Source organism: Festucalex cinctus, chromosome 6 (assembly GCF_051991245.1).
Source record: "Festucalex cinctus isolate MCC-2025b chromosome 6, RoL_Fcin_1.0, whole genome shotgun sequence".
In the NCBI taxonomy this organism is placed as follows: Eukaryota; Metazoa; Chordata; class Actinopteri; order Syngnathiformes; family Syngnathidae; genus Festucalex; species Festucalex cinctus.
Genome location: NC_135416.1, coordinates 15,272,158 through 15,288,518, shown reverse-complemented (window position 1 = coordinate 15,288,518; position 16,361 = coordinate 15,272,158). Strand labels below are relative to the sequence as shown.

Here is a 16,361-nt window from a genome sequence, read left to right as displayed (position 1 = left end):
CAAATAGTGCGACCCACAATTAAACAGTATAACGTTTAAATTATTCATTTGTTTTATTTAATTGTATTTAATTTAATTATTCATTTGTTCTCTGGTAAGTATTTTCCAGAAAACTCACGTTTAACTTTGAAAGGTACAGAGTGAAAATATGCTCATTTAAGTTCAGGTCAAAGTTCAAAATCCCTCAATTTGATGACTATTTTATTTGTCTGCTTTAGTTATGTAAAAACGACACATAAAAACATTCAGTTTATAAAAGTTAATAAGGGCAAAACAGAAAATAGAAAAATAAAGTAGATGGCCCACAACAAGATTATGAAGCTGTCACATCTCCAACTGTTCACTTTCATCAAAATGCAACAAGACTGAGAATGGACAAAAATGATGCAGATATCAAGCATAATAAACATAGTTAGGTTATATGTTGACACTTAAAAAAATATTTTGCTTATTACACCATCTTCATGGCAGGGCAGAACAGATATTTAACTCGTCTGTTTGGGGGGGGCAGTACAGGAGTTAAGCAAACCTATCCTAGTGCATGAATTCATTTCAAAAGAACTACAAGCTTGAAAATGTCAAGGTAATTATGAACCAAAGTGCATACAGAGTGAGATTCAAGTTTTAACAACTTATCAAATCTCGAGTACATTTTGAAGACAGACCTCCAAACGCGTTTAAAATATGTATCAGTGTGACAGCTATTCTAGCAGTCTGGTGTTTGTTCCTCAGTGTTCTCTGGCAAGCACACTGACGCTGCGTTATGGTTCTGTGCGTGTGAAGCCATGAGCCACGCCTGCAATACTGTGTCCGACCGAAGAGAAGAAGAAACGTCCAACGTCTCCAGTGAGCAGAGGTGATGCTTCCTGTGCAGGATCAGATGAGGGTTCCTCAGGAGGGTGTAAAACAATGCCCAGCGTCTCCTGGATCGACTGCTCACAGAATATTCTGGAAAGGAGGAGGCAATATGAGCAATGGAAAAGTCACCTGCAGTGTACAGTATTTACAAACCAGGTGGCGTGTTGCTGAATGTGGAGTATGCAGGCAGTGTGTGTTTCTCCAGGGTGTTGGAGACAAGCAGCTGGCAGAAGCACATCATTACTGGATTGTTATGATAGTGGTCAGCAAAGATCATCCCAATCCATGTACTATAACCTGGGAAAGGCAGGAAATACTTTTAGATTTATACAGTTTGTTGAGAAAGACACTCTAAATACAAAAATGCCATTATTTTATTTTAAATGTCTCGCCAACGTGCCATTTAAAAAAAAATATATATATATCTCCCCTTGAAATTGAAGATAGTTAAAATCACCAGCATCCATGGTTTCATATCCTCTCTGCATGATTGTACGGTCGATGCGCGACACCAGCCACGTTCCCAGCACAATGCTGAACAGCAGCCTCAGGATGCAGTTGCTTATCCCCATGATCACGTTGTAGAAAAAGAAAAAGTAGTTGAAGCAGTGGAATGCTTTTCTGAAGGCAAAACAGAAGGAACAATATTCATATTTTATGTCATTTATACATATTGCCATTTTTCTTTATGGTTTGATATGGTTAAGATATATTCAATACTTATTTCAGCAAATGACACTCATGTGAATGGTGACTACAATTTTGACAAATGCACATTTTTTGTGCTTTGCGTTCATATTGACGTGCACATTAAAATACATGACAAACTCCGGAAGATGTCCGGTGAGATACATCATAGTAATTTATAACCATTTTGAGTATCATATATTTACTATATAAAACTATCGTTACCAACCTGTTATTGAGAGCCAGAGGTTTGTGTTTATCAGTGGGAGACAATTTGTCCTGGAGGAAAAAAATCTGGACCAAAACTATCTGGAGGATCACCATGGCGACCACAAGACTGATGGTCAGACTACAGAGAGAAGGACGTAAAGAGAGCTGAGTAAATGTCATATTGATGATACAGTGGATAGAATAAGTCTACACAAATGCTAGGTGTTTGTGATTAGAAAAAAAGAGAGACTAAAATAAACTGTTTAATCTTTTTCACCATTGTGAACTATATCACCCGTGCAGCCCAACTGCTCACTACAAAAATAGAGAAAAAGTAAAAAATAAACTAAAGGAATTTGGTTGCACAAGTGTGCACACCCCTCTTGTAACTAGGATGTGGCTATGTTCATCCAATCGCATCAAATGAGTGTCAGCATCTGCCAGCATATATGCAGTGCCTCTGATTAGCCCTAAATAAAGTCCAAAAGTTTTAGTAGGCTTTTCCGGACTGTTTTGGGGGGGTTACTTTGGGAGATTTTTTTTTTCTTCTTTTGGTCTGATGAAGCTGGAACTGAGGACTTAGAAAAGGTGGAGGCTATTATGAATATTTCAAAACAGTCCATGTTGAAAATGCTGCTAGACAAAAAAAAAAAAACATAAAAAGGGGGAAGGGGGGGGGTTAATCAGAGGCACTTTAAATGGCGGCAGGTGAGTTCTCAACTTCTGACTCCCATTTAACACGAGATTATAAGTGACTTGTTTATTTTCTTCACGTCCCAATTATAAGAACTTGTGCACATTATTTCAGTTTTTATTATTATTATTTGAACCTCTCTAAAACAAACTTCAAAAATTGTTCAATTGAGCCGTACTACAGATTATAGTTCACATTAAGAGATGAGAAAGTTTTACAGTGATTTCTTTTAGTTACACAAAGGCTTACATTATGATGCCCAGGTTGGACAGCATGATCAGAGCTTGTCCATGTTGTATTGGAATAACAATCACATATACCAACAACAGTGCAACCAGGAAGTGAATAAAGTGGACCATCAGATAACCTGAAAAACAAAACAATCTAAAACAAAACAAAAACACAAACAAAAAAAACAGTAAATAAGAAATTTAAATTAAATGTTACCCCAGAGTGTAAAAGCAATTTGCCATCCAGAGTAGCGTGCGATGGCGGCCTGCGTAAAATCCATAAAAAGTTGATCATCACTAAGGTTGCACAGCAAATGTCTAATTGTGTGGTGGTGTCACACTCACCACACTCACGGCAGACTTGGGCTTGAGAAACTTCTCTGGGAGAAAACTTTTCTCTCCTCTCCAAAGTCTCTTTAAGTGTTTCCTACGAAAACAACACGCTGTGATACATTTGGGCATGTCTGAGTTTGCACTTATTTATTGCATCAGACAGATCCACTTACCTGTAACATACAAGTACATGGAACGTGTAAGCAACTGAATTGAGGCTAGCAAAGATGGTAGTTGCTAACCAAGTCTCTAGAATGAAATAAATAATTAGATTATGTTCACTTGTTCAAACTTGTTCAAAGATGACTAAGATTTGCAGGACTCACTTTTGGATACGTTGATAAATTCTTCCAGTTGTGGAATCATGCTTCCAAAAGCTTCGGTCTGATTAGAGGATATCACCAAGTGTTCCAGTGTGTTCTTCCACCTGACTACTTGGTCAAAAGCAATATTGCTGAGACTGTAGTCAGCCAGCGTCATCTAAAAGCAATGACAATGGTAAGTCACATTTGATACAAACTTTTTTTTTTAGGAGAGATTAAACATGTTATTGTTTGTTTGTTTGTTTGTTTGTTTTACCGTATATAGGCCTATGAGAGATATGATGGCAGTGCCAATGATTCTGTTTGGAAACTTGAAGTAGGGATCCCACTCATACACTCTGCTCTGGAACCAGCTCAGGGACTTGCTGCAACATAAAGCAATTGTTTATGTCGATCTCCATTTGTGATGCAGTCTTGGCTGCGTGATTCACAGTTGTATCACTAAGACTGATCTTATTGAAAATGAGCATGGCAACAATAATGGAGCACTGTTATGATAAAAAGTTAAAAATCAAATGGAATAAAATGCACAAGAGGTGAAACAGCATTGAGACACCCGCATTTAGAACAGTTAAATGCGAGTCCTCATGTGGTCCACTATGTATTTTACCTGGGTGTACTTTTCTTCCTCAGAAGTCTCTTAACATGCTGCACTTGGTGTTGCTCAGTCAGTTCATCTGAATCCTGATGGCACATTCAGCTTTTTAGTTTTTCTCAGTTTCTTCGGTACTTCTGCAAAAGCCATTTTCTTTCTTTCTTTCTCTCACAAGTTAATATTTGTGAACATGTCAGTGCTATCAGAAAGACAATTATTTGTGTTATTGTATATAGAAGAGACAAAATGCTTTGTTATGTTGTCAATATAACAGTGTACTCTGGAGGGGAAAAAAAAATGTCTAATGGAAATATGTTTGACATCCATCCATCCATCTATTTTCTGTACCGCTTGCTCCTCACAAGGGTCGCGGGGGATGCTGGCGCCTATCTCAGCTGGCTCTGGGCAGTAGGCGGGGGCTACCCTGGACTGGTTGCCAGCCAATCGCAGGGCACGCGGAGACGAACAACCATCCACACGCACAAGCACACCTAGGGACAATTCGGAGCGCCCAATTAACCTGCCATGCATCTTTGGAATGTGGGAGGAGACCGGAGTACCCGGAGAAGACCCACACGGGCACGGGGAGAACATGCAAACTCCACCTGGACTCGAACCCGAGTCCTCAGAACTGGGAGGCGGACGTGCTCATATGTTTGGCATATTATGACAATTTGTTCAGCCATTTTTCATGAAAAGACTTACACTGTACTGTACTGTACTGTACATTATGATGCCAAATTGTTTTTGGTGTGTAAGACAATTCAACAGAGACACGTTGCCATACATTTTGATCAACATGACATAAGCAACTGATAATGTCGGAAACAGCAGAGAATTGGAAATAATTATGTACAGTGAACCAAAGCACTTGTAAATTGTAAAAAGAACTGATAAACTGCTTTTAGGATGTGTACAAGTGACACAATGATGTGAAAATTGAACAAGTAGTTTTGAGAAAGGCAATTCTGATCTGAGAATTAAAAAAAAAAAATCATGAAATAAACACATTACAATCCTATCTTGAAAATAAGTTGTAAAATGCATTGACTGTAAAACAAAACAAAATTGTAAAAAACGAGAATAAATATAAATAAATAAATATTTCAGTTTATTACTCTGTGGGTTCTGACTGCAGATATTACATGATATATACTCTGACCTCCTGTTCCAGCCGTAGATGTATTCGAACATCTTTGACCAGCATGTAGACGAATCGTCCCAAAAGAAAAATGAGAGACAGGATACAAGGCCACTGGACAATTATCTTCTGGTATTTCCCCAAAATCTTTCAGAAACACATTTATATTTTAATTTTCTGACATTAAAAGTCAATACAAGCAAATATGTCAGGTGGGCATAGTACTCACCTAGTAGCAGTAGTGCTCACGTACCTTGCCATCTGGACATGTGAATGTGTCCCACACTGTAATGATAAGCCTGCAAACAAACACAATGTAATGTAATGTAATGTTTGCCCATATTGAGAAATGCATGAATATGAATATTTACCAACACAAAGAGTAGAGAATTCCTAGCACAGCTCCAGCTGGTCTGAAGGGTGTTGACAGACAGGCAAAAAAAGGAAAGTTCACAAGTCCCACTTCCAAAGCTCCAACTAGGTAAACTACAGCTGAGAGGACCATCAACACGCCATTAGTTCATGTGTGGACAACAAAGCACAACCAGTTGGCAGAAAACGTCAGTACCTCTGGCCCATGGTGGGACAGTAAAAGGAATGTAATGTTCCGAAAAGAGCAGCAAGACGCTGTAGGAAACGGCGCCAAAGGCGAACCCGTAGGACCAGCGATTGCTCAGGCTGCCTATAGTGTCTAGAGGTCTGCCAAGGACATGGACACATGCTTACATCGTTTTGCATTAATTGCTTCAGTTTTTGTCCTTGTCATTGACTTACACCACAATGCCGAAACGCCCTTGCAGGAAAGGAAGTCTGCGGTCAATAGCCAATTGTTTTGCTCTTTTCTGAAGGAATGACAGCACCAAGGCAATCAGCACCTGGAAGAAAACAACCAAAACTAACCCTAATGCAATACAAGTAGAATAACAAACAAGCCGTGCTGAGTTAGTATTTAAAGCAATGCTTTTATATGCTGTATATATCAATCCTAATCACCCCTATGGCCAATTAGAAAAATAGTCCACGAGACCGTTTTGATTGCATGGCAAACCCGTTGGAGAAAGATCTACAGGAACAGATACACTCGGAAAGACTTTGACATTGACCATAAAAATGGAAAACAGCACCCTCTTCTGTATATGGTGCTGCACTGCAATGTTGTCCTTAATTGAGTTATTTCTCATGGATTTCTTCTATTTATATTCCTGTAGTAGTGGGACATTCTGCTGACTACATGCATTGGAAATGGGTCGAATGTGCACTTGCAAGTACCTCATCATTCTATGAAGCAGTGATGCTGTCGCTGTGCTTTTCCTAAACTGTTAAACAAACAGTGTCAGTTTATGGCATTGTAAAAACTGCCGTATGGTAAATATTGTTTGTGGATAGTACGCTGCTGACTTTTATATAAACATAATTCCACAGGCCAGTTTTCAAGTTCCTGTTAGCGCAGTTGAAGTTTCTGTTTAAAAGGAAGAACAAACTTACAGCTGGGATAAGTGTGAGATGCAGAAAGAGGTCAATCGATATTCCATTGTGACAGTCCTGAACTATGGCTTCCCTGGGGGGGAAAGTGGAAACGTCTTTATTATTGGGATCTATAAAGGTTGTTTTGCATTAGTGTTTCTGACTTGATCATGTTGTACAGAAATGGGAAAACAATAACTAACGACTGTCACAGCCACCAAAATGAAGTATGGTTAAAGTAAATAAACTAAATGCAAATCGTAAAGTACTTACATGTGTTCCATTTGGCCAGCAATCATCGTTAGATTATCCATTTGGTATCAAAAAAGAAGTTTCCTCAGCACGTCTAATGAAAACGACTGTGGATAGCAGCTGTCACTTCTCTATTTCCTGGTTTCACCCATGTGACTCAAAAAATGGAACTTTAACCTCAGGATGCACCCTTGACTCGCCCCCCCTCTCCATGTGTCATCTAAACAATCTCTCTCTCTCTCTCTCTCTAGTCTCACACGCGCGCACACTATTGATAAATGGCTTACATAGTATCCGAAATGTAAATAGTTTTTGCATAACGATGGTCAACCACTCATCACCTCAACAGAACTGTTAACACATATTTATTCACCCGATATATCAGATTTGTCTCAAGACTTTTTATTCATGAATAAAATAGTTGTTGCTGAGAATGAATCAAGCTGTTGATATTCACTTTCGGCGCTTCATGTCAGCGGTAGCAGGCTCCAGCGTGGAGAACCGAAATGTGCTTCCCTGATAACCTGTAGAGAGAAAATAAAATACACCACTTTGAATTCTTCTTGAACGTGTCATGGATTGTATTCCATCTTAAATAAATCATCTAGGATAATACAACAACTAAGTGCAAAGTAAGCGACACAAGCCAGAGAGTTCAGAATTGCAATCTGTAGTTTTTATTTTCATCACCAGGCGACGCCAAAGCAGCGCGCATGCGTGTGTTTGCGGGTGAAGCGTGTACTATCGTGTCGTGTCGTAGTGAACTCACTGGATTTGGCGACACAAATAACACAGATTTGTGTAAGTCCTTCCATCAGTACCACACACAGGTTTGTGAAAATTGGTGCACTCTATTGGCTCATTATATGTGTAAGGACATCCTTCCTGCACAAAAAAAAGGGGAAAAAAAAAAGAGTAAATAATAACATGTTGATTTGTCCAAGATAAGAAGAGAGGTTTTAAATTTCACAGCTAATAGAACATGCACACATTTACAGTAACACTTACCTCGTCCCAAGGTATCCATGCTGCTACTGTGTCTGTGAAAGCAGAAATTAAAAAAATAAATTCTGTTTTCTTATACTTTCATGAACTGTAGCATCAGCATGCAAAACACATATAGAACATGAGAATACATTTGACTTGGTTAATAATATTGACCACCTTTGTGTCTTTATTGACACGCTGCAGTGCAGTGGAATTATTGTTAAAAATCATAACATCATCCAGCAGTCAATTTTATTGCTAATATAATTCCATAAATAGCATTTTGATTGTAAAAACTAAATCAAGCATTCATTAATAGTTTACCTGCAGCCACACAAATGAGCAGAAGTCCCAGAAGAAGAACTCTCCCAGTCATGATGAATCTCGAGAGTAACTCACAATGACAATGTCACCCTGTCAGTGACATGTATTTATTGATGTCAAATCACTGATAATCAGTGTCAATACAGAAAAAGCACACACAGACTACTTGTCTGTCACAAAAACATTTTAACCTCTTGTAGACAATGGCTTGTTTATTGTATACTGTACACTGTAACACAGTGATATTTATTTCTAATATTTTGATTACAATGTAAAAAAAAAAGAAAAAAGAGTGATGTTCTTAGTACAGTGATACCTTGAGATATGAGTTTAATTTGTTGTGTAGTCATGCTTGTAACTCAAACAATCATACCTCAAATCAACTTTTTCCATGGAATTGCTATTAATCATTTCATCATCATCATCATCATCATCATCATCATTTAGCCATTATTTTCACATCATAAACAACATAGCTGCGTGCGTGGGACAATCTGGCCAGTCTACGTAAAAATGCCAGTGCGGATTTTTATTTATTTATTTATTTATTTATTTATTTATTTATTTGTTTGTTTATTTATGTATTTATTTGTGCCAGTCCAGCCCTGATTTTAAATAAAATTTTTAAAGAAACGTGTAAGTTGTCAATGTCACCTAATGTTTAATCTATCTATCTTTCTATCTATCTCTCTTCGACGCAGCTCTCTGCGCTCCCGACCTCCTTGACCCCTCCCACAGGTGGTGAGCATATGGGAAGGGGGACCCACATTGTCTCCCAGTCGGGTCCCATGACTCTAGTCCGGGCCACTGCAGGTGCTCGCCAACAAACTCTAGGCCTTGCTCTAGAGGGGGCCCGATGACCCGGGTCAGAACAAGGGAACTCGATGTCCAATGATTTCAGTCATCATAGGAGGGCTATGAGCTGTACTTTGTCTGGTCCTTCACCTCGGATATATCTGCCATGGGTGACCGTGGCCTGCCAGGGGCATACAGCCCCAGACTAATTGGGTCCTACGTTTCATTGGGACACACAAACCTCTCGAACATGGTAAGGTGACAGTTCTCGTGGATTTCTCCGATTTTTATTCCTGATGTGGTGGGACTTCCTGCTGGCTAAACAAGTCAATATGCTTCCCTTGAAAGTACAAGTTCATTGTATGTAGCACTGACACAGTTGTGGTGCTTTTATTAAATTTATTAAACAAACAGTGCAAGTTTAACATTGTAAAAATGCACTCACTGTCTGACACTGCCATATGGTAAATATTGAATGAGGATAAGACTTTTATATAAACATTATTCCACAGCACTGTTTTCAAATTCCTGTTTAACTCATTCACTGCCTTTGACAAGTATACTTGTCAATTGTATTTTTTAGAGCGGGGATAAATGGGGGCTAATCTGACTATGCTCCACAGTAAATGTCAAACTTGCAAACAACTTTACTGCCCAACCACCGGTAGATGACATCATTGCCCCATTTTATACCAAATAAACACAGTTTCAGAGTCCATGGGAGAAATGGCTGTATTTTGGCAAACCTACATTTTTCTACTGTCAATTATAAAAGATCGGGATGGGGCAAAATGTAGGGAGTCATTTGGTAGATTTGGTTTATATATAATTATTGAATGTAATATCACATGGGTATTGAAAATTTCGAAATTTGCTAAAATGGCAGGCAGTGAATGAGCTAAAAGGAAGAGCGACTAAAACTGGGCTAAATGTGACATGAAGAATGAAGAAAGAGGTCAATTGATATTCCATAGTGACAGTCCTGAACTATATGGCTTCCCTGCACAAATACTGTCCATGTTGATTCCTGTAGATGTACTTTTTTTTTTTTGTTGTGTCTGACAGTACTACTCTGGCAGAGTGCAGTAGGCACAGTAATTGTGTTTTGTTAAAAGATGGCTGGAAATTTGATGGGCCAAATAAGGAATAAGAGCCTATAAATAAAATAAAAATAAAATAAAATAAAAATAAAATAAAATACACCACTGGGACATGTAGGAATGGAATTGTCCTGAATTTCCAAATAGCCACCAAGCCCTTGCATCAAATGAACTTGACTCTGGACAGCTGTCACCTGTTTCCTGATTACACCAATGTAACTTAATTCTTACTACTAACTTAGTATAAGAAGTGTAAATATAGAGTTCTTCCACAAAGAAACGCAACTGTGAGCACATTTGTCTAATGACTTTTATTATTCCCGAATTAATTGTTTTTATTATGAATGAAACATTTCCAACGTTGATACAGGTGTTTACTTTCCACGGTGCTGATCATTTGAGCATTTTCCATTATGGGCAATGTTGATGAATGTTTTGGTTGTCCTGTAAAGAGAAAACAGACCAGAATTAACTTTTATTGAACCTGTTTTAAATATTATTCTATGGGGAAATTTCTGTGGGTAAAAAAAGCCCATGTTTTTTCTTGTGGCTTGATTTTGTTTTTCCTTTGGAGAAGTGTAAAGCTCAATAGTTACAATATTCAGTTTCTAATTGCGGCAAAATGATAATATAGCAAACAAATGATCATGAGCTACATCCTTATCTGTTGCAACGTAGAAAAACAAACAAACAAACAAACAAACAACAACAACAACTAGAAAAAAAATAGTACAGTATACAGTACATGTTTGTGTGGGAGGGTAATACTAGCCAACGAGAGTTCCGAATTGAAACTGGAGTTGTTCCTCTTTTGACCACCAGGCGACGCAAACGCCAATAAGAAAGTCTTCCCTGAAGAGGTTGCGTGGATGGACGCATGAATATGCGTGAGTTGCGTGTACTGTTATAAACTCACTGGATTTGGAGACAAAGATGACACTCGTTGGAGTAAGTGTTTCCATCAGTACCACACACAGGCATGTAAACCTGGGTGCAAAGAAATGGCTCTTCTAGGTTAGGGCAGTCTGGCTGGAAAAAAAGGAGCAAAAATAAATGCGTAAATACCTTTTTCCCCCTCCAAGAATAAGCAGTGGTGGCTCAAATTTCACAGTCAACATGCTCTAATTTTAATTAACGTATTATAGTGCATCACAATCAGCTTTGTTATTTGTCCTCTCTTACAGCTAAATTAAGAAGCTTAAAAATGTGCCTGTCTCCTCTCAAGTTTTACATTCTTTTATAATTTCTTTCACACAAAAGCTAATAGAAAATATAAATACTTACAGGAAATGGACGGTTTTTCACAAATGCCTCTGTGTCTGTGGAAGCAGAAAAGTTGATTAAAAAAGTCAGTTTTTCATACATAAATAGGCTAATTCGTAAACAACATCATCAGTATGCAAAAACATGAGAAATACATTTGACTTGGTTTCTAAAGATCCAAGAGACATACATTAACAACAATCTGTAATACAGTGTTGGTCGGACATGCATGTAAGATTTTTAAAAAGCATGCAGCATTGTCTAAATCAGTGATAAGCAACTTAAATGATATTTTTTCATCAGCACGACTGAAGAGCAAGATGAGAACCACAAACTTCCTAACCAATGACAAAAATGCCATTTTAAATGTGAACAAAATATGTGCTAGCCCGCGAATAATGAAAATCCAAGTGATGCCCATGTATTAAAAAATGTAGTTGGAAAATTGTAGGGAAATCAAAATAAATAAATAAATAAATAAATAAATAAATAAATAAATAAATTGTAACATCCAAAACAATTCTCACCAATAAACAAAAAAATGCAGATACACCTCCAATGTCCATTTACCCAAAAAAGGGGGGTTGTCTTTCCTAAAAAACAAAGACCGCCACCCACCAAAGCAAACAAAAAATGAATAAATAAAAAAAATAAAATAGTGTCAAAAAAATAGAAGCAAAAAAATAAAAAATAAATAATAATAATAATAATAAAAATAATAACAATAATAACGATAATAATAATAATATTATTATTATTATTATTATCGTTATTATTGTATAATAATTATTATAATATTATAATAATAATAATAATAATAATAATTATTATTATTATTATTATTATTAATAATAATAACAATAATAATAATAATAATTATTATTATTATTATTATTATTTTTATTATTATTATTATTACTATTATTATCAGGGGCTACTCAGGTTGCTGGGTGCAGACCACACGTTGCTCATCCCTGATTTAGAGTGTAAAAACACGTTAAATTAAGTATTCTTTATTCGTTTACCTGCAACCACACAGATGAGCAGAAGTCCCAGAAGAAGAATTCTCCCAGTCATGATGAATGTTGGTGGATGAATAACTCGCGTTTGACAATGTCACACTGGCAGTGAAGGGTATTTATTGGCGTCAGATTGCTGCAGATCAATGTCAACACACACAAAAAAAGATGGTAAACATTTACACAAAAACTATTTAATCTCTTGTAGACCCTTGGTTGTTTTGTTGTCTACTGTATGCACTACATAGCCTAACACTGAATCATTGTATAAGGTTTTGGTTACAAAGTAAATGTAGGATTACAATAATTTCCCGAGAATAATATTCTATACTGTGCACTGTGAGATTCATTTCTAATTTTGGTTACAATGTAAATGATCAACTGCAGTGGTGCCTTGAGGTCAGGTCAAGTTGGCCATCAGGAATTTCGGGAGTTTGCACCCGTGCAATGGGTCATAAAAATACAGGATGATTTTACGGCAATACTTAACCATATTTGCAATTTCAAATGGCCCAATGGATGGTATAGTCAATCTTGTGGAAAAAAAATTGTCATGTGCGTGCTACTCGCCAAGTCCGTTCACCAGTTGAAATGGTCCCATAAAGCGTTTCTTGGTTGGATGTGCTCATGTCACCTAAAACGCGAGAAGTCGGAGGTCCAGGCAATCTTGCGGCCTCAATAGCTAGCTAGCAATAAGCTAGCTAGCTAATGCAGCTAACACATTACGGAGATTCTTCAGTATCGTTTGCATGAAGAGATTACAAGGGAAGATGCAGTCATGCAAATTGTGTTAAATAGTTCCAGAGCGTATACAATTTTGAACGACAAAATAGCAGGCAAATTAATACTGTTAAGTGTCTGGACAGACAGGAAAAGCGGAAACACATTAAGCGCCGTTATGGGATAGGCTAAGTCAGCCAGTAGGAGAGACTTATAAGCGTAAAAGTATATTAATATAGTATAAAATATTAATAATATCAATAATGCTCTTGGCTTGTTTTCACAACACTGTCTTGATTTTTGATTTTGACTTTTGAGGTCTGCACAATAAATGCTCTCAAAATGACATTGCAAGATAAATTTAAATAAATAAATAAATAAATAAACAAATAAATAAATAAATAAATAAATATTGCTTTGCTAAAATACCATATACAGCCCATTCAGAAATACTAAGTTTAAACTTAAATTTATATTTGTCTTTGAACAGGCAAATTGATCTGCAAAACAACAACAAAAATCAAGCACTGAACGCTTACAAAAGAAGAGAAATAGCTTTTTTTTATTATTAGTTTTTTTTTAAACAAACTATTTTCTTTAATTTACAGGACAACATATCACACAATTCACAATATAAAATAGAACCTTTATTTATTTCATATTGTTTGTTATTGTATTGTTCCTGCCAAACAAATCATGTGAGTGACTCGCTGTTGCGACACACCTGATGAGACAAACTAAAAGTCGCAGCAACTTTTCCTCTCTTCCTCCCATTCCCCCTCCTCATTTGTCTTCACTGCACACTGCAAAGTTGAGGTCATTTTGACATGTTTACAATGTTCTCTGGGGGTCACCTCAAAACAGCGCCCACCACCTCGCACCAATGAGCGAGTAGAGCACCAGTCAGCCAGAGTATTTAGTATTATCTTTAGCAGTAATACTGTATTAAGTGGGCATTGCTTTATAGTGTATGTTAACATTTTATGACCATGACCATTCATCTAGCTGTTTGACTTCTTCCATATAGTCGCTGCCACTGTATTCCACACTCAACACTCCACGTCTGTTGTTCTGTGTCCATTAATTGAAGTTCCACTGTACTCTGAATTCATTTGATTCTTTGAACTGTGTCGTGGGAACAGAAGGTAGCCAATCAAAGAAATGTCTGACTGACAAACAAGTAATGGTAAATAAAACAAAATATGTCCTCCCCAATGTCTTTGTTGTATAAAAATGTGTTTGCTAGATGGCAACAAGCATTTTCCAAAGCAATTTTTTTTTTTTTTTTTTTTTACAATGTATTCATCTTACAATGCTCTTCAGATACACTCCTGTAACATCCGCACATATCTGGAAGTGACTGTTCTGCTTCCATTTTGTGAAATACCGTGTGGTCACATGAGATTTCCGTCTCGGACGACTTTGTTTTGAGATTGATGGTGAGACAGAATCTTAATGTGTGTTGCAATGTGTTGAGCTAAGCGGGGCAAACCTCACTCAACATGACCAGAACTATAAAATGGCTGAATTGCTATCTCTATGTGATGTGTGGGTGCTGTCACAGAAAAAAAATACTTAAGATGTGAAAAATCCTTATACAGTATATGTAGCAGGCCTTAACAGTGCACACAGTTGTTTCCCATCAAACACTCAGTTCTGGTATGGGGACTTCTTCTGCTCTCGTTCCCCATACCGTTGGTTCCTCTTGAGGACCCTACTTTTTTGGACCACAAGAGGTCCCCAGATACACAGACATGCACACACGGATTGTATGCACACATTTCTTCCATCACAACGATGACTAAACATTCACCTCTTGCCTTCTTTTAATCAAAACTCCATAGTTAACACATTTATTTGCCTGATCAAATCAGATTTGTCCAAAGACTTTTATTATTCAGAATTATTTTTGTCATTGAAACATTTCGACTATTGACATCGACTTGCTGGGCTTCTGAACACGTCAACAAGCTCCGTGGTGGGCCTTCCAAACTTCCTGCTTTGTGACCCTAGAGAGAAAATAGACCACCTTGAAACGTTGATACATTTTGCTTACTTAATCAGCAAGGAAAATACATATAATATAATATAATATAATATAATATAATATCATTTATTTATTTATTTATATAATTATTTTAACCACCAGGCCATTTCTTTGTACCCATTTTCCAATAACGAGATTTCTCATAATTGCTGCTTACATGTATGTAATGTGCAAGTGTGCATGTACTCACTGTCTGTGATCACAGAGCGCACAATCGTTGGGGTATGTATTTCCATCAGTACCACACACAGGGTCATAGTTCATACCACACATAATTGGCTCATCTGTGTCAGGACAATTTGGCTATATAAAAAAAAAAAAAAAGAGCAAAATACATTTTAATTATTCCCAGTTCCATGTTGTGTATTTCATTCTTCTTGTGTAGCTAAATGAAGAATCAAGACTATTTAGCTTTTATCATTTCTCGTACGAAAAATTACATAGGACAAGTATTTATTTAAAATAACATTTATAAATACCTTCGTCGGGGATGCCTGTGCATCTGTGGAAATTGTTTAAAAATAAAAAGTGAGTAGAGTTATCATGCAAATAGTTTCCTAAACAACTTTGTATGTCTTCTGTATACAAAACACATATCATGAATATTCCATTTGACTGTTTATTGTCCTTATATATATATATATATAAATAAAAAAAATTTTTAACCCCTATAGTTGTTTCTAGGTATGAATACATGTAGACTATAATAGTTAAAACACATAATATTACACAGCAGTTTTGCTAGTATAATTTATCTTGGTGGAAACTGGAAATATGTTCAATGTTTTGCATACCTGCAAGCACACAGATGAGCAGAAGTCCCAACAGAAGAACTCTCCCAGTCATGATGTATGTTGATGGATGAATAACGCACGCTTGACATTGGCACACTGTCAGTGTTGTGTATTTATGGCTTCAAGTCAATGTGGATCAAGGTCAACACACAACAAAAGCACTCAGACAGTCAACATGCACACAGAAACCTATTTAATCTCTTGTAGACTGTGTTGCTGTTTGTTGTCTGTATGCACTACATCGCATTGAGTCGTTTTATATATACTCAAAAAATGTAAACGCAACACTTTTGTTTTTGCTCCCTTTTTTTTGTTTTTTTTTTAAAATGAGATTAACTCAATGATGTAAAACTTTTTCCACAAACACAATATAGGGACGGGGTGGGGGGGTGTTCGGTGCTTGGTGGTGGGACTCAGACAGTCAGTCAGTACTGACTGGTTTTGGTTTTCTGAGTCCCCAGAAGCATTTTAACCCTTTCAGACCCATGGATGTTAATGGACATGACATATTTGCGTGTCTAAACC

At 37.0% G+C, this 16,361-nt stretch overlaps 3 protein-coding genes across 3 annotated transcripts; all 3 read right to left on the bottom strand.

The window, feature by feature from the left end:
• Nucleotides 1-184: 184 nt before the first annotated feature.
• stra6l (STRA6-like) lies at nt 185-8,884 on the bottom strand. Its single transcript, XM_077524742.1, has 22 exons — nt 8,866-8,884; nt 8,099-8,188; nt 7,796-7,827; nt 7,557-7,672; nt 6,809-7,311; nt 6,557-6,629; nt 5,846-5,946; nt 5,640-5,770; nt 5,443-5,563; nt 5,325-5,370; nt 5,093-5,218; nt 3,946-4,019; nt 3,592-3,700; nt 3,339-3,492; nt 3,186-3,261; nt 3,025-3,106; nt 2,897-2,945; nt 2,699-2,816; nt 1,775-1,894; nt 1,316-1,479; nt 1,012-1,155; nt 185-948 (listed from the first exon to the last, which is right to left on the bottom strand). Exons 5-22 carry the CDS (start codon nt 6,847-6,849, stop codon nt 707-709), a joined length of 1,971 nt encoding a protein of 656 aa, XP_077380868.1. The 5' UTR covers nt 6,850-7,311; nt 7,557-7,672; nt 7,796-7,827; nt 8,099-8,188; nt 8,866-8,884; the 3' UTR covers nt 185-706.
• Nucleotides 8,885-10,285: 1,401 nt separating this feature from the next.
• Nucleotides 10,286-12,396, bottom strand: LOC144020876 (chymotrypsin inhibitor-like). Its single transcript, XM_077524744.1, has 4 exons — nt 12,282-12,396; nt 11,278-11,312; nt 10,910-11,022; nt 10,286-10,437 (listed from the first exon to the last, which is right to left on the bottom strand). The coding sequence occupies exons 1-4, from the start codon at nt 12,331-12,333 to the stop codon at nt 10,368-10,370; spliced, it is 270 nt and encodes an 89-aa protein (XP_077380870.1). The 5' UTR covers nt 12,334-12,396; the 3' UTR covers nt 10,286-10,367.
• A 2,415-nt stretch (nt 12,397-14,811) lies between these two features.
• On the bottom strand, nt 14,812-16,075 carry LOC144020877 (putative pancreatic secretory proteinase inhibitor). Its single transcript, XM_077524745.1, has 4 exons — nt 15,837-16,075; nt 15,522-15,544; nt 15,233-15,345; nt 14,812-15,004 (listed from the first exon to the last, which is right to left on the bottom strand). Exons 1-4 carry the CDS (start codon nt 15,886-15,888, stop codon nt 14,959-14,961), a joined length of 234 nt encoding a protein of 77 aa, XP_077380871.1. The 5' UTR covers nt 15,889-16,075; the 3' UTR covers nt 14,812-14,958.
• Between the last annotated feature and the right edge of the window lie 286 nt (nt 16,076-16,361).